This window comes from Dermochelys coriacea, chromosome 3 (assembly GCF_009764565.3).
Source record: "Dermochelys coriacea isolate rDerCor1 chromosome 3, rDerCor1.pri.v4, whole genome shotgun sequence".
Lineage (NCBI taxonomy): Eukaryota > Metazoa > Chordata > Testudines > Dermochelyidae > Dermochelys > Dermochelys coriacea.
This window is the reverse complement of record NC_050070.1, coordinates 191,195,576-191,220,062: the sequence shown is the minus strand read 5'-3', so window position 1 is coordinate 191,220,062 and position 24,487 is coordinate 191,195,576. Positions and strand designations below refer to the sequence as shown.

The 24,487-nt window shown below is 47.1% G+C and overlaps 1 protein-coding gene across 7 annotated transcripts in view; it reads left to right on the top strand.

Annotated features, from left to right (window-relative positions):
- Positions 1-24,487, top strand: part of USP34 (ubiquitin specific peptidase 34) — a 267,844-nt gene that overhangs the window by 114,119 nt on the left and 129,238 nt on the right. For all 7 annotated transcript variants that reach the window (XM_043511969.1, XM_043511968.1, XM_043511970.1 and 4 more), the window contains 4 exons: positions 17,789-17,888; positions 18,083-18,242; positions 19,476-19,602; positions 19,706-19,853. In XM_043511969.1, the coding sequence (XP_043367904.1) occupies positions 17,789-17,888; positions 18,083-18,242; positions 19,476-19,602; positions 19,706-19,853 (535 nt within the window). The remainder of the gene's footprint in view (positions 1-17,788; positions 17,889-18,082; positions 18,243-19,475; positions 19,603-19,705; positions 19,854-24,487) is intronic.

Sequence of the window (24,487 nt, the reverse complement as noted above, 5' to 3'; positions counted from 1 at the left end):
TTTGCCTCTCACTATGCCTTTCCTCTAGCCATGTCCCTCTGTCTCTTTGGTACTGGACTCCTTGTTGACATTCTCCACGGCTTCAGCCATAAGTTCATCATGGAAATGCTTCCTCTTGGAATGTTCCATGAAGGTATGTTGGTCCAGACTTCTACTGCATATGGGCAAGCTGTGGAGATACTGCAGCCACTAGAGGTCATGGGCCCTGGAAGGCAAGACCCAAAAGGTTGTTGTCTCAAATAGGTCAGTGCAGGAGCACAGAAAAGTTACTTTTCAAAACTGAACTTCAGTATATTATGAGAGGGATGCTTCATATCACAGAAGCTCCCTGGACACAGCCTGGTTCATCTCAGCAAAAGAAGTGCTGAGACAATGTTTTTTGTTTTCTAAAAATTGAAGAATTACTTGGGTTTGGGGTGTGTGCCATCAGTGGCCATGCTACAAAAGTTTTTTCTGTTATTTCAGGCCTTCTGCATTTTGGAGGACATAATAGTTCTTTTGGTGCCCAATTGGCAGAGGGGGAGATGTTATTTTAAGTTGCTGGTGGGAAACCTCCCGTGTATGTAGCTGAAGTATTCAAACGTATAATGACTGAACAATGCATCTCTGAGTGGAGTGGGCTGGTCAACAACCGTGATGGCCTTAGCAAATACCCCCGTCCCTGATCTGACTACCTATCTGGAGTTCCTGCTTCAGGAAGAGTTTGCAGCTATCAGCACCTGGGACTGTGTCTTTCTCTTCCTCCCTCCCTTCCCCTGCCACATTTCTGGACAGAATTTCAAACCCCAGTTGAATTTGGCATAAATGATGTTGTCACCTATGGACTGCATGGACTACCTTTAACTGAAATGGACTAGATTTGTAAATGGAAAACATTTCCACCTCCCCCATCTGCAGTTCGCTGGTTCCAGGCGGCTCATTACACCGTTGAGTGGTTATAGAGTGGTGTACTTTCAGACATGGCAATGTAACGTTATTTTTAAAAAACAGACTTGCCCTGGCAAAAATCTGTACCTTCTTAAATAAAAATTCACTTTCAGTGCATTTTTACTGTTTGCATTTCCTGGTTGCCATTTTGAACTCCAATCGGAGGGAGGAGGGAGAAGGGGAGGGGGAGCTGCTGGTGGCATAGAATCCTCTGTTAGCAGATATGAGCTGCTAGCTGGGGCTTCTAATAACTTTTACATTGGTTCATAGAACGGAAGTCACTCCCATTGCTGTATTAATAAACATTAAAATGGAGCCAGAAACTTACTGCACTCAGGGTTGACTTCTGTCCCTTCCATGTCTGCTGCAGGCTGTGCAGCGGGCTTTTCTTTGTGTGGTATCAAACAGCTCCTCCGAGTGTGGCCTCAGGATGTTCTGTTGCTGCTCTTGCTCCAGAGCCTTTTCTGGAACTGGTTTTAGCAACACAGTCACTTCTCTGTTCTCACTTGATGCCTGCCACTCACACCTGTCAGTCCCCATGCTGGATTCTGGGGCTAACAGGTCACCATCCTGGCTGACCAGGTCATTGGTCACCACCATGGGTCTGGCTTTGGCGCAGTGCTCAGCATCCAGTCAAACTCATCATAAAATGGGCATGATGTTGGTGAGTTACCTGTGGTTCTTGTCTCTGGTTTTCCTTTACTCAATCTTGAGCTGCTTAATCTGCTCCCTGTGCTGGTCATGAGGTGGGAAATTTGCAATGCTGCTAACCTCTTTGCTATTTGCTGGTATACATGGTCTGCTTCCACTTCTGTGAATTGGAGATTCTTGGGCTAGAGAGGACAAAGGAAATTGACTCATGGGATTGTGGAATATTTTTGGTGGATTTCCAGGACCCAAGTTGAGGAGTGGGAGGAGAGGGCTACGTCAACACTGCAAAACAATAGGGCTCGAACCCTAGGTCCCAGCTTGACTCGGGCTCAAACCCTTCAGCCCTGCAGGATCCTAGGACCCTAGATTTGAGCACAAGACTGAGAGATTTGTGTGTAGATGGAGAAGGGGTTTGGGCTGAAGCCCGAGTCTGAGCCCAGACTTACATTGCAGTGTAGCTACACCCTAAGATATCTGGATTCAAATCCTGCTCTTCATGTGACGGTCTTGTCCTGCTTACAGATGGCCACATAATTGCTGTGGGGAAAGCCACATCCCAGATGTATGTTCAGTTTGCCACTTCTTTTCCTCCAGAAACGAAGTCCGTAGACATTCATTTCAGACTGCCTCTACTAGAGCAGTCTATGCTGATTTGGAGGAAACTGCAACTACCAAACCACCCTCGGCTAGTGTCCTCTCGAGAAGACAGCCCACACTGTGGTCCAGTAGCGGAAAAAGGCAGCAAAGAAGGCACCGAGATCCACTGGCCAGCATCCTTGACACCAGTCCAGTATTATCAGACCTGCTACCCATTCCCCCAGCACCATAGACAGTCATTGAGAGACAGGGCCAGACAAAGCATAGGCAGAAATAAAGCTCCAAACATCACATGGGTCTATCTTAGCAGGAGGTTTGTAAATACCAGTCTTCCAGAGACACAACCTCCAAGCCCTCTGTAGCTTCAAGGACTAGAGAGACAAGGTCTGCTGGCAGAACACACAGAAGAAATGTCCTGATACTGATCTTGATGCCAACATCTATACCTTCCTGCTCTTGCGCCAAGGATTGAACCCATCACTGCCACAACATATATATTGGAGGAGGTGTATCCCCACCTGAGACATCCTCAGCGTAGAGACTGTTGTTGGCACTGGCTCCCCTAGGACCGAGATCATGTCGTACTCTATCACCTCTGTTCAAGGAAATATGCTCTTGTGACCATTGGCCATTTGTTCTCACCAGCATCGAGCAGGAAGCCATCTCCCCTGTGATTGGGAGGGGATCCAACAGAAAATACTGGGGGCTCCCTGTTCAGTGCTCCACCACAAATGAAACACAAGTGGCAGTGGACTGGCCAAACTCAACCCAGCCAGTACCCATACAACATGCTGCCCTGCCCATACTGGGGACTACCTTTACTCCTGTCTCAAAGCAGATTTCCCCTCCCACTTGTTACTAAAAAGATCTAGCAGAATCATGAACTAGATCTTCCATGCTGGAGCCAGATTTCAGTCTCTTTGAAAAGGTTGAAATGGCACTGGAAGTGCTTCAGCAGTTGTCATCACTGGTTGAGGCAATGACACCGGCTCTAATACTGCCACCAGACTATTTCAAGAGTGTTCCAAGACCTCCTGGAACAGATTGACCCAGATTGGAGAGATTCTGGATCCCAAGACCTTGGTGATTCCAGGTAATATTCTGTAAGCTCTTTGACATCCTGAAATTAACTCCAACTGGGATTGCTCTCCCCATTAGTGGGGGGGTATGCTCAACCCAGCATAGGAACTTTGGCAGACCCTGGCCACTTTCCCTTCTACATCAAAGAGGGCAGAAAAAATGTACTTAAAACATTTTATGGCCATCCTCATTCAGGATCACTAGTGGTATCTGTGGAAGAAGAAAAATAAACATTAAGGGCACACCGAAAGAGGAGACCATAAGCTGAATCTTTTTGGACACAAGTAATATTTTTCCACCTCTCTACACTTCTGTATCTCAAACTACCAGGCTGTCTTACATGAAACAGAAAATAATTTTCTTATTTGAGAATTATCTCCTCCTTAATCAGAATCCCACAGGAAACTGAGGAATTGAAAGACATTATAAAGGAAGGCCAGATGGTTACAAAACCAGCTTTACAAATAGCCATGGATACATCAGACCTGACTGCCTGATCAATGGTTGCTGCTTTCACCATGAAATGAGCCTCCTGATTATGAGTGTCTGGCATCCCTAAGGAGGTGCAGTACACCATTGGGAAGTTTGCTCTGTGGGATGGAGTTCTTCAGCAACTGAATGTATGAGGCATTCCATTCACTTAAAGATTCTAGGGCCATGCTACAATCACTAGCAATTTATACTTATCTCTCTACTGTAAGCCCTACAAGTACCAGCCTCAACAGAGATGAAGAACACCATCATACTCTGAGTCCACAACCTGAGAACTCACCAAGAAAGAGACCCCAGTACTCCAAGAGACGCCCTCCTCTGTCATGCACTCAACATTACCTGAGAGGTAGCAGGTTTGATGGGAATGTCTGGAGCCACACTTGAGGCAAAGTGAAGCCTATTATGATCTTCGGAAACTGCCTTGCCCCTTTCCACTGGGTTTCTTCACACTATACACAGTCAACCTGTGGAACTCTCTGCCAGAGGATGTTTTGAAAGCAAAGACTATACCAGGTGTGACAGGGTTGGGCCAGATGGCTACAGGAGAGTAATAGAAGGCAGATATATTAGCCCCAGGTTAAGCAGGTCCCTTTTCCCGGGGTAAGGTAACAGGGAAGGTTCCAGAACAATCAGGAACCTTCTGGAGACAATTAAGACAGACAGGCTGATTAGAACACCTGCAGCCAATCAAGAAGGTGCTAGAATCAATTAAGGCAGGCTAATCAGGGCACCTGGAGGAACTCGCTTCAGTTTGTGGTGCGCATGTGAGGAGCTGGGAGCAAGAGGCAAGAGGCACTAGGAGCTGAGAGTGAGAACGCGGATTGTTGGAGGACTAAGGAGTACAAGCATTATCAGACACCAGGAGGAAGGTCCTATGGTGAAAATAAAGAAGGTGTTGGGAGGAGGCCATGGGGAAGTAGCCCAGGGCATTGTAGCTGTCGCACAGTGGTTCCAGGAGGCACTCTAGACAGCTGCATTCCACAGGGCCCTGGGCTGGAACCCGGAGTAGAAGGTGGGCCCGGGTTTCCCCCAAACCTCCCAACTCCTGGTCAGACACAGGAAGAGTCGAACTGGACTGTGGGTTCAGAAAAACGGCCAAGCTGAGGGCTGCCGTGAAGCTCCAAAGCGAGCAAATATGCCAATAAGTGGAAGACCCACCAAGGTAGAGGAGGAACTTTGTCACACAGGGCTCAAAAAAGAACTACATAAATTAATGGAGGATAGGTCCATCAATGGCTATTAGACAGGATGGGCAGCGATGGTGTCCCTAGCCTCTGTTTGCCAGAAGCTGGAAATGAGCAACAGGGGATGGATCACTTGATGATTACCTGTTCTGTTCATTTCCTCTGGGGCACCTGGCATTGGCCGCTGTCGGGAGAGAGGATTCTGGGCTAGATGGACCTTTGGTCTGACCCAGTATGGCCATTCTTATGTAAGTGAGAGCTTATTTTCTTGAGGACAGAGTTCTGTCACTACTGTTGTTTAGTAAACTAAATAAAATCAGACCCATCATTGAGCTGATATTTTATCGGTGGAGATTCCCACAATAGACCTGTTCGCCACCAAGAAGAACATCAATTTCCAGAACTTTGGCTGCAAAGGGGGCATGAACCAGTGTTCATTTCTGGATGCCTTCCTTCTACTGTGGAATTGAAGCCTTGTATATCCATTCCCCTGATTCCCAAGATGAAATCCAAAAATCAGACAGGGCAAAGCCATGCTCATCCTTGCAGTCCCTACTGGCTGAGACAGTTTTGCCTGACAGACCTACTAGAGATGTCCCTCCATCCCCCTATCCAGCTCCCAGAATGTCTGGACCTGATATTACAGAACCACAACACTGCAACCTGAAGTCATTTAATCTGACTTCGTGGATATTAGCTGGCTCAATACCTTTGAAAGAATCCTGATCCAGTGCAGAAAGACCTGTATATGAGAAGGATTTATTCCTCAGAATGGAAGGGATTCTCTATATGGGCAGCCCAACACAGTCCAGACCTGTTGCCGGCTCTGATCCCGAAGATCCTTGATTTCTTTTTATGTTTAAAGCATTCTGGCCTTTTGTTCAGCTCCATTAAGGTCCACATTGCAATTGTTTTGGCTTGCTATCATCCTATACTGCTGCACTTGGTCTTGTCTCACCTTCAGGTATTGAAGTTTCTCAATGGCCTGTTACATATTTACCCACTGATCATGTTAATGGGCTAGTCAAATTACTATTACAACACAAATCCTCTAGCAGGTCAACCAGATATGCGCCCTTCCCCCCTCATCCTCTGTATCTATCACTGTGGGTGATGATGACTCTCAATGTACTCAAAGGCAAAAGTAAAGGTGCGAATAGAACAAGGTTTATTAAACAAAGGATTCCACAACCAATAACGGTGAACAAGCAATAAAGGACTGTGATGTTAACAAACGAATAGGCCTGAAGCCAAGGAACCCAAGCAATACAGATGGATGGTAGGTATAAAAAAAAGCAAGAAAACTAATACTAAAACTAATACTGGCGAACATAGTACAGAACAGGATCATGCAAGGACTCGGACAGGAACTCGGGAATACTGTCGACTGACGTCGACGCTCCCGCCCTGTCAGGCGTCGTACACAGGGCTCCTGCCGTGTGTTACCCGCACCGCAGCTCCAGGCGCCGAAGCAAGTCTCGGGACAGTACTTCCGGCAGGTACTGGTCCTTGACGTTGAGTTCCCAGTCCCTTGGAAGACAGCATTGTAGGCACTGCCACTCCCACCGCTCCTATGGTACCATTCGGTCAGTGGTGACCTTGGCCTCGGCACCCAGCCGCCCCTTGCTGGGCTGTACTGCTCAGCCGGACCAGATAGCGCCACTGGACCCGCAGCATAGACAGTGGCAAGGGGCCCCATGGCAGGGACAATGGTGTCACTGGGCACCGTGGCTGCTGATGCCCACTCAGTCAGGAACCCGCTTGGTGGCCGGGGCGTCCGAGGCCCCGTCTGCTTTGCTATCTAGGTAGAGGGACAAGTCAACAGGTCATGAGTCATCAGCTCTGCACCTGGACTCCGACCTGGGGGTTGATCCCCCGGCATGGGCTGAGGCCCACAGCCCTATGCCGGCCTCCTCTCCTGCACTGGACACCACACAGCACCGCCGCCCTCTGCTCCACAGGAAGACTTTAGGATGCATCAAGACCTGCTAAAGCGGGAGGCATCGAGCCTCCAGCTGCAGGCCGAGGAGATGGAGGGCCTGTCCAATTCCCTCTTTAATGTACTGTCCCCCTCGGTGCCAGACTGTGTGGCTTTACCCCTTCACCAAGGAATAGCCAACATCTCCAATGCCTTGTGGCTAACTCCTGCCTCTCTGGCCGCAATTTCCAAGAAGGCTGAGAGGAAGTATTTCTTGCCGTCCAAGAACCACGAATACCTGTACTTTTGCCCAGCACCTAACTCTCTCGCAGTGGAATCTGTGAACCACCGGGAGTGGGAAGGCCAGCGCGCGCCCACCCCCAAGAATAAAGACACCAGGAGACTAGACTCTTCCAGTAGAAAACTTTACTCCTCTTCAAGTTTCCATCTCAGGGTGGCCAACCATCAGGCCTTACTGAGCCGATATGATTTTAATTTGTGGGTGTCCCTGCCAAAGTTCAAGCCACTCCTCCCAGAGCGGGATAGGAAGGACTTTAAGGCATTGGTGGACGAGGGGTCAACTGCAGCCAAAGCTGCCCTGCAGGCAGCGTCGGACGCAGCAGATATGGCAGCTTGCTTGATGGTCTCCACAATCTCCATGCGCAGGGCATCATGGCTCCTCCTGTCTGGGCTTTTGGCGGAAGCCCAGTCCCTCATGCAGGACCTGCTGTTCAATGGGAAAGCCCTGTTCACCGAACAGATGGACGTCAGGCTGCACGAGATGAAAGACTCTCGCACCACCCTGCAGACCTTGGGCCTATATGTCCCTCCGGCTAAGGACAAGGACAAACCGCAGATGTCTGCTCACCCTGCACGGAGCAGATGTGAGCCCCCTTACAAGAGGCTGAGAGACCAAAAGCACTGGCCTCAACGACAGTCCCGCTCTGCCCCATAGTCTGGGCCCTCTAAGGGCAAGATGCAGGGAATGAGGCGGTTTTAACTATTTGCAGGGGGGCACCAGGGTAGTTGCCAGGGAAACCCCCCTACTAATAAAGTTTGTGTTCGGCAACCAATTGTCTGCCTTCCATGGGAAATAGTTACGAATAACCTCGGACCGCTGGGTCCTGAACATCATTTCCAAGGGCTACATATTGCAGTTCAGTTCACACCCACCCAACCATGCCCCCGTCCCTGGTGGGCTCGGGGTACCCAGAGCACGTTCACCTCCTAGGTCAGGAGGTGGAACGACTACTACGCTTGGGGGCAGTGGAGAGAGTGCCAATAGAATTCCAGGACAGTGGCTTCTATTCTCGGTATTTCCTGATCCCAAAGGCGAAAGGGGGTCTCAGGCCCATCCTAGATCTGCGGAATCTCAATTTGTTTATGGTCCGCTCCAAGTTCCCAATGGTGTTTCCTGGCTTCTGTTATCCCCTCACTGAACCTGGGGGACTGGTACGTGGCCCTGGACCTTCAGGACGCATATTATCACATCCGTATTTTCGAAGGGTGCGGGTGCTTCCTCCGTTTCCTGGTGGGGCCTGACCACTACCAGTTCATGGTTCTCCCATTAGGCGTATCCACGTGGCCCAGGGTATTCACAAAGTGTATGGCGCTGGTGGCGGCCTACCTCAGACAAGAAGGGGTCCAGATGTTCCAATATTTGGACGATAGACTTCTCAAGGGCAACTCCCGGACTCAGGTAAGGGTGCATGTGGATCTGCTCCTGTCTACATGTGCCAGTCTCGGTCTGTTAGTAAACAAGACCAAATCAACGCTGGTCCTGGTGCAGCGCATAGAATTCATAGGGGCACTACTGGACTCCTTAAGTGCCACAGTCTCTTTCCCAGTGGCAGGTTCGAAACCCTCAAAGGTCTCATCGCCTCGGTCACAGCTTTTCCGGTGACAATAGCAAGGGTGGGCCTTCAGATCCTGGGACCCATGGTGGCATTCACATATGTGGTCCGCCACGCCAGGCTCCAAATGAGCTCCCTACAGCAATGGCTGGCCTCCCACTTCTCCCAGGCATGGCACGGCCTGGACAAGGTCCTCACGGTACCGACCCTGGTAATTGCCTACCTACAATGGTGGTCCTCCCCGGGCTACATGCTCCAAGGGGTTCCTTTCCATGAGACGGCCCTGTCAATAGACCTGGTGTCCGATGCATCGGACTTGGACTGGGGAGCCCACATAGAGAACATGCATACCCAAGGGATGTGGTCAATCATGTCCCTCCATATAAATGTCAGGGAGGTCAGGGTGATACGGTTGGCGTGTGTGGCTTTCATCACGCAGCTTCACTGCAAGATGGTCAGAGTCCTTACGGACAACATTGCCGCGCAGTTCTACATCAACAGGCAAGATGGGGCATGGTCCTCGGCTCTGTGCCGGGAAGCTCTGAGCCTATGGGAGTTCTGTATAGCCCACAACATCTCCCTGAGGGCTTTCCACCTACTGGGTGCCCGCAATGCACAGGCCGATTGCCTCAGCAGGGTTTTCTCCCCCCATTACGAGTGGTCGCTCCATTCAGAGGTCACTCACTGGCTCTTCCGAGAGTGGGGAATTCCCCACATGGACCTGTTTGCGACCCGCCAGAACTGGCATTGCCCCAGGTTTTGTTCTGGGTGGGGGTTGGGAAGGGACACGATCTCAGATGCCTTCCTTCTGCAGTGGTCAGACCAGCTTTTCTATGCTTTTCCACCATTTCCCCTTATAGGAAATGTTCTAGAAAAAGTGAAAACAGACAAGGCGCGTATCATCCTTATTGCCCCAGCCTGGCCCCATCAACACTGGTACAGGACCCTACTGGACCTGTTGGCGGCCCCTCCGAGGAGGTTGCTGCTTTGCCCAGACCTCCTGTCCCAGAATGGGGGCTGCCTCCTTCATCCCAATCTGGCCGCTTTTTACCTGACAGTGTGGCTGCTCAGGAGCTAGACGAGGAGGAGAGGAGGTGTTCTGAGGAAGTCAGGCGGGTCCTCCTGGAAAGTGGGACCACATGCCGGACGTACCTGGTGAAGTGGTCCAGATTTTCCAGGTGGGCAGGGGAGCGGGGAGTCTCCCCATTGTCTGCACCGCTCCAGCTTATCCTTGAGTACCTCGTGTCCGTTAGGACCCAAGGGTTGGCACCCACCTCTATCAGAGTACACTTGCGGCCATATCGGCCTTCCACCCGCCGATGCAAGGGCACTTGGTCTTCTCCCATACTATGCCCTCCCGCTTCCTGAGAGGCCTTGACCGGTATTTCCCATATGCTAGATCCCCTGTACCGCAATGGGACCTAAACCTGGTGGTGTCCCACCTCACGGGGCCTCCCTTTGAACCCTTGGCCACGCGTTCCTGGTCTCACCACTCCTGGAAGGTAGCCTTCCTTGTAGCAATCACGTCGGCCCAATGTGTCTCAGAGCTCTGGGCCTTGACCTCGGAACCTCCATATATGGTCTTCCACAAGGATAAGGTCCAACTTCGCCCACACCCTGCATTCCTCCCAGAGGTGGTTTCCGCTTTTCATATGGAACAGGACATCTTCCTTTCCGTGCTCTGTCCCAAGCCCCATTCCTTCAATGGGGAATGCCGCCTCCACACACTCGATGTGCACAGGGCACTGACCTTCTGCCTGGATTAAACTAAACCATTCCATAAATCCTCACAACTCTTCGTTGCCTCGGCCGAGTAGATGAAGGGGCAGCCTATTTCCACCCAGCGCCTTTCTCGCTGGATCACATCGTCCATATGCATGTGCTATGATCTGGCAGGGGTTCCCCCAACACTGATAGTCAGGGCGCACTCAATGAGGGCTCAGGCCTTGTCGGCTGCCTGTGTAGCCTATGTCCCTATCCAGGACATCTGTAGGGCTGCCACCTGGTCTTCAGTGTACACGTTCACTGCGCATTATGCGATCATCTCCCAAACTAGGGATGATGCCGGGTTCGGCAGAGCAGTACCGCGTCCCGGGAACTCATGAACTCCTACCCACCTCCAACAGATATAGCCTGGAATCACCTACTGTGGAATACACACGAGCAATCACTCGAAGAAGAAAAGACAGTTACCTGTTCAGTAACTGGTGTTCTTCGGGATGTGTTGCTCATGTCTATTCCACATCCGCCCTCCTTCCCCACTTTTGGAGTTGTCCAGCAAGAAGGAACCAAGGGTGGGGGGAGCTCGCGGCTCCCCTTATAGCGCGATATAGAGGCGCCACTCTTAAGTGTCGCAGCGGTGCTCCCCCCCCTACGGGTACTGCTAAGGGAAAACCTTCCAGCACTGGTGCACATGGCGCACACACACCCCTACTGTGGAATAGACTTGAGCAACACATCTCGAAGAACACAGTTACGGAACAGGTAACTGTCTTTTGTGTCACGCAGTTTGTATTATAGTTTTAGTAAATGATTTTTATTTTTAATATATTGTAGCTAAGATTCATCATATACATTTTTAGCAAACTAAATTTAAGTGACTGTTTGAAATACTCTGGTACATATATTTCTTTCATTTATATGCAAGTGTAAATCTAAAACAATTTATTTTGGACATACTTTTGAGGCCTATCCCTCCACTCTTTACGTAGAATACTCAGTAAATAATTACATTCATTTAATTGAGAGGAGAATATATTATCAACTGCTTTGAAAAGTAGCCTTTAATTATTTGCTATAAAATTAAGTCTTTGTTTAAAATACTGTGTAAATTTGTCAGCAGTATGTTAAATTGAAAAATCTTGACTCTTCTTGAAGAATTTGTTGATGGATATCTGGGTGTGCCTTAAACTTTTTTATATATTCTAATACTGCAGACTTCAGTGGCCTTTATTTCCCTGAAGTATTGGTTAGATTGAAAAGACACTGTCAGTTTGTGTTTACTATCTTTATTCACTATTTCATATCTCTACTTGTTTTTTATTCCATTTATTCGCTGTTTACTTTCTTCCTGTTGAAAGCTCTTTGCACATCTGAAGCCTGTTCTATAGACACATTTATGGCACCACAATATATAAATACAAATTAAGAAAGACACGTAAGCTTTCAGTTTACAAAGAAACTGAGGAGTGAAAAGTACTGTGTAGCAGTGTCCTCTGAATCATTCGCCTCAGCAGCTTAGCTTTGTTGTTTTGACTTCCAGTTTCTGTGGAGGTTTCCAACCAAAGCTAACAGTGCTATGGATCTCCTGTGTTTGATAGGAATACTGGATATCAAAGTATTCCTCTATAATTAAATTTTGCTAGTGTTTAAAGTGTAGCGTATTAGCAGTAAGTCTTATAGGAAGGTTATGTTTGTGGATCATGACCTTTCCCCCCAGTCTGAGAGATTTGGGCTGCATCTCCCTTTGAATCATACTGAAAGCAGTTCATACTTTTCCAGGGGTTCTAAGGCTTCGTCACATCACTTCCAGCCTCGTGCCAGATTATCTGCCTCGGGCCATGTGTACAGAGTTGACCCATCATTCCTGCCTATTCCATTACCATGTTTACTTTTAAAGTTAAATTTTGGGGCAGAAATGAGATGTATTCTCCCTTCCTCTATCCATCACCTAGATGTTGAAATTATTTTGAGGATTATATCTTATAATGCCACCTACTGACCTCATTTCTTCCATTTGTTTCTATCTCCTCAGTAAAGTAGGCTAAAAAGTCCTGGTGAAAGGCCAAGAGGTACTCCATTTGAGAGAAGGCCCTCTCAGGAGCCACACGAAGGAGCTTTGCCATAGTTGCTCCCAGCTTAAAGACTCTTGTTTTGTCAGCAGGAAGATTATAAAGGACAGCATATTGGGTCTCCCATACCACCCAAGGCACTTCCAGATATACCTTTGCAATGGTGGGTCAGGCCTTCTTGGGATCCAGCAGCCAGGTCCTTCCTCAATGATCAGAGAATAAGTACAAAATTCTTTCAGATTCCTACATCTGTCCAGTCTACCTTGAAGGTGAAATGTTGAAAAATACGGGCCTCCACTCTCATGTTCTTAGCTGGTTAGTAGAATCCCTTGGCATTTGTTGTGACTCTTCTTTTTTTACCAGGAGAAGGATCTGGGTAGGGCTTGATCTCCTGCATTTCCTCTCCAGTTATACATTGGGTAATGGGGGAACACAGAGACTCAAAGCCATCCCTCTGACTTATCTCTCAAATGGGAGCACCACTTAGGACAGATTCTCAGATGTGAGGGAAAATCCTCTAAGAGACAAAAGGAGCAAAAAGTCTCCAAAGACCAGAAAACACAAAAAATACCAAGAAGTCTTTCAGATACTCATCTTATTCCATTAGGTTCTATCTGATCCCCTGCAAAAGAAAATTGTCAGCTTCAGACCAAGGTAACACCATGCCAGAGATTAGAAGAAATTTTTTCCTCCATACACATTTAAGACAATGGGGAGAAAGGTGGTGACCATCATCGAGATTTCATCAGGAAAAAAAAAAAGCAACCAAGTTCAAGGGTAAATAACTCCATCCAAATCCAAGATAGAATTTTCCATCTACCTTCACTCCTCCTTTGAACAAGTCATTGTGAAGGAATAGGAGACTTACAATAATGGGGAAGGATCAGTTAGCAAGTCATTAAATTCTACTTACTCCCTCTTCATACTCCCTAATGTTGATTCACAAGGGGTCATGGCAGAAAACTCTACAACTCCTCTGTGCTTTTTGGGTTTATAATACATGGAAAGAAGAGCTCCTTGTTCCCTTCTTAGAGGGCCGTCCATCTTCGCTTCGAAATAGACACAAGAAGAATCAGTTTGTCTTACAGAGCAAAGTTTCAGGAAGATTCTGATCAGGTGTCCTGCATTAGAATATCATTCATTTGTTTTGCCTGTACACCTAGATCTTCAGGTCTCTTGCATAAAGATTACTTCATGGGCAAGACAGTTCATGAGAGAGTTTCAGGGATTGCTCTTAAAAGTCCTGGAACCATTCGCAAAGAGAGATGCAGAGCAAATTAAAGATGCCATCTAGAGTAATTATAACTCTCAGTTCGTGAAAACAAGAACCATGGGATGGTAGCATCCTTTATTCACAATCTGTACTCCATAGTCCTGACCTCAGATGTGGCAACCTTGCAGGATGGTGAGCTCACTTGGGCTGCCATGTTATACAGGAAATGTTGTCAGAAAGGCTCCAGAACATCAGCTTGCCACAGGTGAGACTTGGTCATTAATTTTTCAGGGTTTCCAAGATCGGTTGAGAAAGGAGAACATCTTGGTTCAAGCACACGACACAATTACTATGGCATACATAAATCAGCAAGTGGGCACAAGGTCACATAGCCTCTATCTGTCTGATTAACATAAGATACAATATACAAAAATGCAGACTAAAAAGCTGCTGGCAGATACATAACTGAGAGTGGTCCTTAAGCAAGGATTGTTGCAGCTGATATTTAGGGAGCCCTCCAGGTGGATCTGTTCACATCCAGTGAAAACAAAAAGGCCTGGTGGTTCTTTATTAACTAGGAAGACCAAAGGTCAATAGGAACAGTTCTTTGAGTGCTTGCTCATGTCCATTCAGCTTAGGTATGTGTGCTCGCCACATGCACTGGTGCCAGAAGTTTTTTCCCTCAGCAATATCGGTAGGGGACCAGCTCCGGCGCCCCCTTGAATGGCACACATATTCCATGGTATATAGGGCGCCGCCAGCTCCCCCCACACTCAGTTCCTTCTTGACACCAGTGATGGTACTGGAACTGTTGCTGCTTCAGCTAGCGCAGTTGCTTTCTTGTTTGTTCAAACTTGTTAATTCTTGTATTTTAGTCTATATAGGTTTCTGTTAGTGTTAGTAAATCCCTTATAGACTTCATAGCTCCCAAAACGGGACTTTGCCTCAGGACGGGGCATGCCCCAGTCCCCAGGATTTAACAAGAGGCCCATGCCCATTAGTGATCCACACAGCAGCTGTCTGTGTTGCTTGGGTGAAGGGCACATTAGTGAAAAGTGCAAAATTTGCAATTCCTTCAAGCCAAGGACTAAGAAGAAGCACAATATTCACTTAAGAGCGCACTTTGTGGAGTCGACTCTCATCCCGGCACCAAAGCAATGCTCCAACTCAGCACCGAGCACTGTGACCTCAGTACGCAGTGCCCCACCGTGTCCGTCCACTGACCAGCACCAGTCCCCATCTGTTGATCTGGCTAAGAAGCCCAAGAAGATGGTGCAAGGTTGCTCTACAACCCCCCGCAAGGGAAACGATAAGATTAGGTGTGAGCAAGGTCCTGTGCTGAGCAACTCTTCACCCCTGTCAGGATCTCGGGCCCAAGGTCCGGTTGAGTGGGATAGCCCAGCTCATTCACCAGCCATCCCAGATAGTGGCAGAGGCCTCCGCCAGCTCCGGGTACCGTCCACGCCAGAGGCCTTGCAGGTGGTGCAGGAGATCATGTCCCTCCCGGTGCCGCCCACACCGGCTCCTGTGGTTCCCTGGATCACCCTGGTCCCCCCCACAGCGGCACCGTTCCCTATCGCGGGGGACGTCCCACCAGCGCTCGCCCTCCCGTGGCTGCCACGCCTCTGACTGTGAACGGCAGATGCAAGGCAGCCCATTCAGTCCCTGGAACTACATGGGTAGAGAGGCTCAGGGTGCAGCTCGCCAGCAGATGGGTGCAGATCTTTGGAGGCATGTGCCCCCTGACAGGAGTACCAGTCCCGGTACCCGGTATCTTCAAGACCGTGGTACCTCTCCAGAGATTTGTTGAGGGATCGACACTACCATCCTCGGACCGTCACCAATCCCCTAGGAGGGCATCACCGCGTGTGGGCACTTCCTGGCGCGGGACTACCTCTAAGAACAAGGACTCCTATGCCACGTCTACACTACTTACTGGATCGGCGGGTAGTGATCGATCTATCGGGGATTGATTTATCGCATCTAGTGTAGACGTGATAAATCGATCCCCGATCACTCTTCCATCAACTCCGGAACTCCTCCATGGTAAGAGGCGGAAGTGGAGTCGACGGGGGAGTGGCAGCCGTTGATCCCGCCCTGCGAGAACGCGAAGTAAGTGATTCTAAGTCGATCTAAGATATGTCAACGTCAGCTATGCTATTCTCGTAGCTGAAGTTGCGTATCTTAGATAGAACCCCCCCCCAGTGTAGACCAGGCCCAAGAGACTAGACTTGTTACTAGACGCCCGTAAGGTTTATTCGTCCTCTAGTCTCCAGTTGAGGGTGGCCAACCATCAGGCCCTCCTGCGATGCTATGACTTTAACATGTGGCAAGTCCTGGTCAAGTTCAAGGGCTCCCTGCCTGAGGTTTCTAGGAAAGAGTTCAGGGCAATCATGGAGGAGGGCACGACTCTGGCCAGGGTGATGCTCCAGGTGGCATTGGATGCAGCAGATACCACCACCCGAACCATGGCCTTGGCTGTCGCCATGTGCCGGGCATCCTGGCCGCTCCTCTCTGGCTTGTCCATGGAGGCTCAGCAGTTGATGCAAGACCTTCCTTTCGATGGGCAAGCCCTGTTTGTGGAACAGACAGACAGTAATCTTTCCGTAAGTCGACTCAGCTTTTCATCTCTACAGCTGACAAAATGAAGGGCCTCCTGGTGTCCACGCAGAGGATTTCTAACTGGACCACCTCTTATGTTCACACCTACTATGAGTTGGCGGGAGTCCCTCCCCCGCCAATCGTCAGAGCCCACTCAACCAGAGTGCAGGCATCTTTGGCGGCCTTCCTGGCACATTTTCCAATCCAGGACATCTGTTGAGCCACAACATGCTCCTTGGCCAGAGACGACGCTGGGTTCAGCAGAGCTGTGTTGCAGTCTACACATCCATGAACTCCTACTCATCTCCAAGGGGTACTGCTTGGGTCTCATCTAAGTTGAATGGACCTGATCAAGCACTCAAAGAAGAAAAGACAATTATCTTTTTCTGTAACTGGTGTTCTTTGAGATGTGTTGCTCATGTCCATTCCATAACCCACCGTCTTTCCCCACTGTCGGAGTTTGCGAGAAGAAAGAACTGAGGGTCGGGAACTCTGGCAGCACCCTATATAGCACCATATATAGCACGGCATTTGCATGCCACCCCAAGGGGTACCAGAGCTGGTCCCCTACAGCTACTGCTGAGGGAAGAACTTTTGGCACTGGTGCATGTGGCGAGCACACACATCTAAGCTGAATGGACATGAGCAACACATCTTGAATAACACCAGTTAGGAAAAAAGTAACTTTCTTATAATGGCTCACAAATAGATGAATTGTCTCCTGGGTGTTTCCCCCTTCCTTCCCCCCCCACCTTTTCCACTCCTAGAAAAAGAGATCCAGAAGATTAAAAAGGGGTCAGATGAAAGTGGCCATGTTTGCTGTGGTAGTCAAACCTAATGTAGCTTTCCCAGAGATCTTTATTCCATCTCCCTAGCAAGCCAGGATCTCCCATCCCAGGGTTTGCTTCTTCATCCCACTTAAGAGTAACTGGGCCTAACAGTTTGACTATTGAGCAGCAAGTCCTATAAACAACGTGGGATATTCCTCTCTGAGCTTTTTGCAAGCCTTGTGTCATTTTTGCTTACTCAGGAGTTTACACAAAGTTCTCTGATGGGTGCCAAGATACAAAGATTAACTCCAAGCAATCAGGCAGTCCAGCTTCCATGGTTTTCTTTCAGGATGACTTATGCTTGGCTTTAAGAGCTTCTACCATCATTTCTGATAGTCTCACTGCTGAATAGTACTATCACTTGAATGAGCTTAAGTTTTTGGGTAGATAGCACAATGTTGTCAAGGTTCTTAGGGTAGCATTTGTTTCCAAACCAATAATCAGACCTATCTTTCCTATCTAGAGTTTGCCCATAGTGCTTCAGATGCTCAGGTCCCATCCATTCGTGGCTTGGCCAAGTCCCAGCATTCTATGGGAGTATCTCCAGTATTAACAGGAAAAAAAGATGCAATGTAAATGTCTCAGACTGGGGGAAAGATGGTTCCCAAGAGGAAAATAACCCCGTGATAAATTTTTCATTTGTCTTAACAGTTGTGTGGTATGGACCAATTCTGGGGCATTGCTTTAAGAGCACAGTCTGGTGATGTCAGTCGAGCAGCTATCCAGTATATCAATTCTTATTACATTAATGGTAAGAGTTCTCAGTTTTATTTACACGGGTATACTAAAATCCAAGGATATTGTACAAAATAATCTTTTAGTCACTTTTATGTTAAAAATAAAATCTTTTTAAGAATATTAGTTTATCTTGTTTTAATCTTGAGTACTAAAACTTGCAGTTTTCAGTACATTCATCACATAGTTACTTAAATATCTGACTTACAGGTAAAACAGGTCTGGAAAAAGAACAAGAATTTATTAGCAAGTGTATGGAGAGCCTTATGATAGCTTCCAGTAATCTTGAGCAAGACTCCCACTCGAGTCTCACCATAATTGAAAGAGGACTTTTAATGCTAAAGACACACCTTGAAGCTTTTAGGAGAAGGTAAACAAATTCTTCAATATGTTTTAGTTGGGATTTATTGTAATTTATTTTCCTATCATTTGAAACTGAGTTGAGTGAAATAATGAAAAACAGAGATGTAAATTACTCATTTGGTTTCCTCTATGTAAAATGGGGATAATAATACATACTTTGCAAATATTTTGTGTGAGGCTTAGTCTGTTAAAGATTTTTGGCAAGGAAAAAAAAGATGGTTGCCCTCTTTTGCTGTTCCATGATTAGGGCCCTATCAAATTCACAGTCCATTTTGGTCAATTTCATGGGTTTTAAAAATCTAAAATTTCAGATATTTAAATTTGAAATTTCTCTTTGTTGTAACTGTAGGGGTCCTTACCCAAAAGAGGGTTGTGGAGGAGTCGTAAGGTTATTGTAGGAGGGTTGCAGTATTGCCACCCTTACTTCTGCGCTGCTGCTGCTGGCAGCACTGCCTTCATCTGGGCTACCGGAGAGCAGTGGCTGCTGGCTGAGAGCCCAGCTCTGAAGGCAGTGCCGCCGCCTGCAGCAGTTCAGAAGTAAGGATGGCATGGTATGGTATTACCACCCTTACTTCTGCGCTGCTGCCTTCAGAGCAGGGCGGCTGAAGAGTGGCAGTTGCTGGGCCAAGGCCCCAGCTCTGAAGGCAGCAGCGCAAAGGGGTTGCAATACCATACTATGCCATGGTGCTGCTGGTGGCAGCGCTGCCGTCAGAGCTGGGTGCCTGGTTAGCAACCACCACTGTCTGGCCACCCAGTTCTGAAGACAGTGCAGAAGTAAGGGTGGCAATACTGTGACCCTCTCTCCACAAGAAGCTTGCCTCTCTCCTGCCTCCCTTTTTTGGCTCAGGACCCCCAGTTTTGGAAATGCTGATCTCCCCCATGAAATCTGTATAGTATAAGGTAAAAGTACACAAAAGACCAAATTTCATGGGGAGAGACCAGATTTCATGGTCCGTGATGCATTTTTCACAGCTGTGAATTTGGTAGGGCCCTATTCCTGATGTATAAAAAAAGGTGTAAAGTGTTTTGTTTTTTGACTTGTTTTAAACTAAGGCAATATCAGGAATACAAAATCTTATCTTTTTTCTTTTTGTGTTGGAATCTCTGCAGGACCAGAGAAGTGGAGTTGGGAGCTTTCTCAGCCTTCTTGTCTTCCTACTGTTTGTCAGGCTTTTGAGTTAAATAGATGTTAACAAAAACATTTGGTGTTTTTATGTGTGATTTTTATATGCTTCTTAAGGTTTGCGTATCATCTGAGACAGTGGCAGATTGAAGGCACTGGTATCAGCAGTCACTTAAAGGCACTTAGTGATAAACAGTCATTACCACTAAGAATTGTATGTCAGCCAGCTGGACTTCCTGACAAGGTAGTTAAAAGAACTTGGTTTTCCAAATGGATTTTATTCCTAGATCATTATGTTTCATAACATTCATTGTTCATGCTGAAAAAATGTGCGCATTATGTTTCAGATGACTATAGAAATGTATCCTAGTGATCAAGTGGCAGATTTAAGGGCTGAGGTTACCCATTGGTATGAAAATTTGCAGAAAGAACAGATAAACCAGCAAGCTCAGCTTCAGGAGTTTGGCCAAAGCAGCCGGAAAGGAGATTTCCCTGGTAAGTTATACAATACTTTTAGCCATAGCTTGTACTTGGCTCATTGATCATCCATAGGGGTTGAAAGATGATGTTTATTTGACAGTAGATATGGGTACCTGGGGAAAAATAGCAAGTATCACTGTTGGTTTTATTCCATTTGCTCCATTTATTTCATAACTAGCATCAGCCTGTCACACTTCATTATTAAACAGTGCTTTGTAAGTGTTACCATTTCTTTTAAAATAGAGAGAGAAAATTCAGAAGTAACAAGGGATATGCACTACTTACACATGGTTTTTCAAATCACATGATTTTTATTACTTATAACTTTTCATTCTTCCCTTCCTTCCACCATTATCTTCTCCTTTCCCCATTGCCATTATTGTTTTTATTCATTTTATTATGTCTTATTTAGTTAGTAAATTCCTCTGAGTGGAATCCCATCTTATATTTTGTGAAGTGCCTTGCATATTTATGACTCTGTATAGGTAAATAATAAGGACTCAGCATGTATGTGGGGCTCACAGATATGTATTTAACTGCCATTCAAGTATGAGTTCCTTTACTGCATCTTTCAGTCTCTTTGCAACTATGTTAAAATACTTAATTTATTACTGAACATCCTGTTGCCAAATTGATCATTTGTTTATTCTCATCTTCCTCATTATCCTCCTTCAAAGCTCTCCTTTACCTACAGGATGCCTACAAAAATTTGACATTGGTTAGGCTGCTGGTATGCTAAGACCACAGCCTACCTTGCAGACCAATACTGTATAATTGTTTCCTTACAGTCCCAGTCTGTATCCATCTGGTGTCTCTTGTTTTGTATTTAGACCGTGAGCTCTTTGTGGCAAGGACTATTTGTTTGATTTGTATTTCTACAGCACCTAGCACAATGGGGTCCTGGTCTGTCACTGGGGCTCCAACTGATAAATATTAATAATATTAATAATTGTATATGTTACACAAATGCTTACTTGAGGACAGGATTTGGACTTGTGTGATGCAGTTGATGATACCATTTTCTCATTAAATAGGAATATTTTAATCCTTTTTTCCCTTACTTATGCCTGATGTTAAAGAAATTGATTACTTTAACCGTGTCTGTTTAAATGGTATTGTAAAGCTTCTGCTAAATCCAGCTTCTGTTTGTTAGGAAACTCTGAAATGGTTGCTCTGTCATTCTAATTAAGGTGGAAATTCAAGTTGTGTTCAACAGTTCAAGTTTCAACCAAAAGCATCCTTATTCAAGGAGACAGAATATGTAAATGTTTTCACTGTGCTCCTGCTTACAGGGCCAAATCCTGGCATCCTTAAGTAGTTTTTTTGACTCGGTTCTTTCACTGGGAGTTTGCCTGATTTTAGCGATTATGTAAAAACTGAGTAAGTATTTAAGGAGTTGACCCTAGTACTTTAACTTTCAGATGTGTGCGCATAACTTTTATTCTTTGAATGATGGGCCCTATTGTATTCCACTGACGGTAATGCGCAAGTGCCATGGAGCTGGAGCTTTTCAAAGTAGTTGTGTCCGTCAGTCTGCGCATGCGCCCTTGTGCCACCTCATGGTTTCACCCAAGGCGATAAAGGACAGGGCAGACCAACTTCGCTTTCAGTTCCTTCTCAGCACTGCATGTTCAGAGTTGGAGCTTCTGCTGTTCTCTCACCCTTGGTGATGCACTTTCCAATCTTTACAGGAAAAACTGTTTTTATTCGTGTACATAGAGTTTTATTGTTTTTGTGGTAGTTTTAGTGTTTGTAGTAATTTCTTAGGATTAAGGACTTTGGGACGCTGCTTTGGTGGTTTCCTGCCACCTCCCACCCCCTGCCCAGAACCTGTGTCTATATACTGGATTATGCTGCACTTCCTGCCCTCGCTTGTTTTCGATCAGCGACAGGCACTAGTGCTGTCTGTACGGCTTGGGGAAAGCCCACGCAGCATTTAGGTGCAGGATTTGCCTCTCCTTCCCTTCACCTTAAGAAGCACCTCGTGGGGGTAGCCGTGGGGCTGCAGTCGGATCCTGGCCAGGGAATCCTCCCTGTACATCGGCCTGAGCACTCCAGGAGTGCGCCTCTTACTGCAGAGTCCTAGTCTGGTTCAGCTGTTACCAGTGCTATGGATCCTGCACTGTGGCCGAGCCATGAGTCACAGAAGCATGGCAGTAAGTCTTCCTCCAGATCCAGTAAAGATGCTGCATTGTCCATGAGTTCCAGCCATGGAGGAGTGGTGTGTTCCAGGGCCCACCAGGGTGACAAGAATTTGCACTGCTTGATGGATGTGCCGGTCCTGGTTCCTGGGCACCATACCCCTCCTTCATCGGTTTCACCAATGTCTCGTGAATCGTCGGTCCCAAGAGAGGTTCCCTAAGCAGCTCCGGTTCCATCTGTGGATCGAGTACCATTGGTGCTGGGGAGACTCCATTGTGGCCCTGGACCTCATGAACTATTTGCCCTGGAAGAGATGAGGTCTTCATGTGCTCTGGTCCACTCACCTGCTTAGATGGCCCCCTCTCCTACGTTGGATCTGCTGCCCTCTGGCCACCCAGTGATTGCTAAGCATTTATAAATCAGCATCCAAACGAAAATGTTATCGCCTGCTAACTACACAACTCAACAGAGCTCCCTATTTCTACCACCAGCGAGCCTTTAAGCCTCCACAGAAGCTCCCAAAGGTACATAGATCCCATCTTCCTGGTTCACCAGGGCCATCCTCCACACAGCACGCTCTATCTTCTCATAAGCAATATTTCTGAGTGCATCTAGGGTGCTATCAGTCACTTTGCACTCCAACGCTCTTGCCAGCCGCCCTTTTCAGAGGCAATCTAAAACTTTCTGCCAGAATGGAGCATGATAACAATGGACAAGTGGGTCCTGGACGTAATTCGACTTGGCTATAATGATTGAGTTTATGATGCCACCTCCTCCACGTCCCCCGCAACCGTCCCATCTCAGGTACTGCTCTCACGACAGTGGAAGTGGATTCCCTTCTTGCCATGGAGGTGGATTTTCTACTACAGAAAAAGGCTATGTGGCTTATGGCTCTTGAGATGCAAGACGCCTGCTTCCACGTCAACATCCACATGATGCACGGATAGTTCCTGAGGTTCATGGTGGGTCCTTGGCACTTCTCATACAGGGTTCTCCCATTCAGACTAACCACTGCTCCAGCAGTCTTTACGTAGGTTTCCATGATAACAGTTCACCTCTGACAGCAGGGAGTCATCCCCTACCTGGATGCCTGGCTGCTGGCAGCATGGTCCAAAATGGTAGCTCAAGAATTGATTTCCCAGCTCCTTCTACTCCTCTACTCTCTAGGGGTGAGTGTGAAAGTCAAAAAATTGACTTTGTATCCTGGAGTTCATTGGCATACCCATCGAAATCCACATGTGCTAATCTCCTGAAGGACAGGTTCCAGACACTGCTGGACCTGATCACTTCAGTGACATCTAACCCCAGAGTCTCAGCCAGAACTTCTGTCCCCCTCCTAGGTCATATGGCAGTGTGCACAGATGTCAAGGCCTTCACTCGATTCATGGCTTATGCTGTCTACAGCTGTGGCTGCTCCCCTATGCACCAGTCCATGGATTCCATTCTTACCATTCCACAAGAAATCATCTTCTCCCTTGGATGGTGGACAGATCCACTCCAAGTTTCCCCCAGAATGCCCTCCCTTCCATCCTTGCCAAGCGTGACAATTATAAAGGATATGTGTCACTTAACGGCTGGGGTGCTCACATGGTAGATCACATGACACAGGAAACTTGGAACACTCGGGAACCCAGGATGCACATCAACACTCTGGAACTTAGGGTGGTACGCAGGGCATGCCATGGATTTTTACCATCCATCCACTCTTGTCATGTTCTTATGTCAGACATCACCACTGCAGTTTACTACATAAACAAGCAAGGAGGGACAAGGTCCCCAGCACTATGTGTGGAAGTGGTATGGTTGTGGAAGTGGTGCAATGCACACCATATCCTATTGTCGGTGACCTATCTCCTGGGGACTCAGAATATGATTGCCGATGCACTCAGCAGGAATTTCATGACTGACTGCAAATTGGAGTTGGGTGATGTGGTAATCACGGACGTTTTTGGGTGTTGGGGACCCTGGTCAGGGATCTCTTTTCCTTTCATGCCAACAGTAAGTGCATCCAGTTACTCCTGGGGGCATTCTGTGCCAAAAAATTTAAAATTCTGCACATAATATTTTAAAATTCTGCAAATTTTATTTGTCAAAATAACACTACATAATCATGCCGATTTCAATTATTTTGGTAATTTAGTTCAAAATACCTGTCAGCAAGTATGTCTGTAACAATACAAAAAGAAAAGGAGTACTTGTGGCACCTTAGAGACTAACAAATTTATTAGAGCATAAGCTTTCATGAGCTACAGCTCACTTCAATGCATCCGATGAAGTGAGCTGTAGCTCACGAAAGCTTATGCTCTAATAAATTTGTTAGTCTCTAAGGTGCCACAAGTACTCCTTTTCTTTTTGCGAATACAGACTAACACGGCTGCTACTCTGAAACCTGTAACAATACAGACATACACGAAAATTCCCCCAGGAGTAGAGTTAAAGAAATCCCTATGACAACCCAGTTACTGTTTCTCTCTCCCTACCCTTAGGCTAGGGATCCAGAGGAAGAA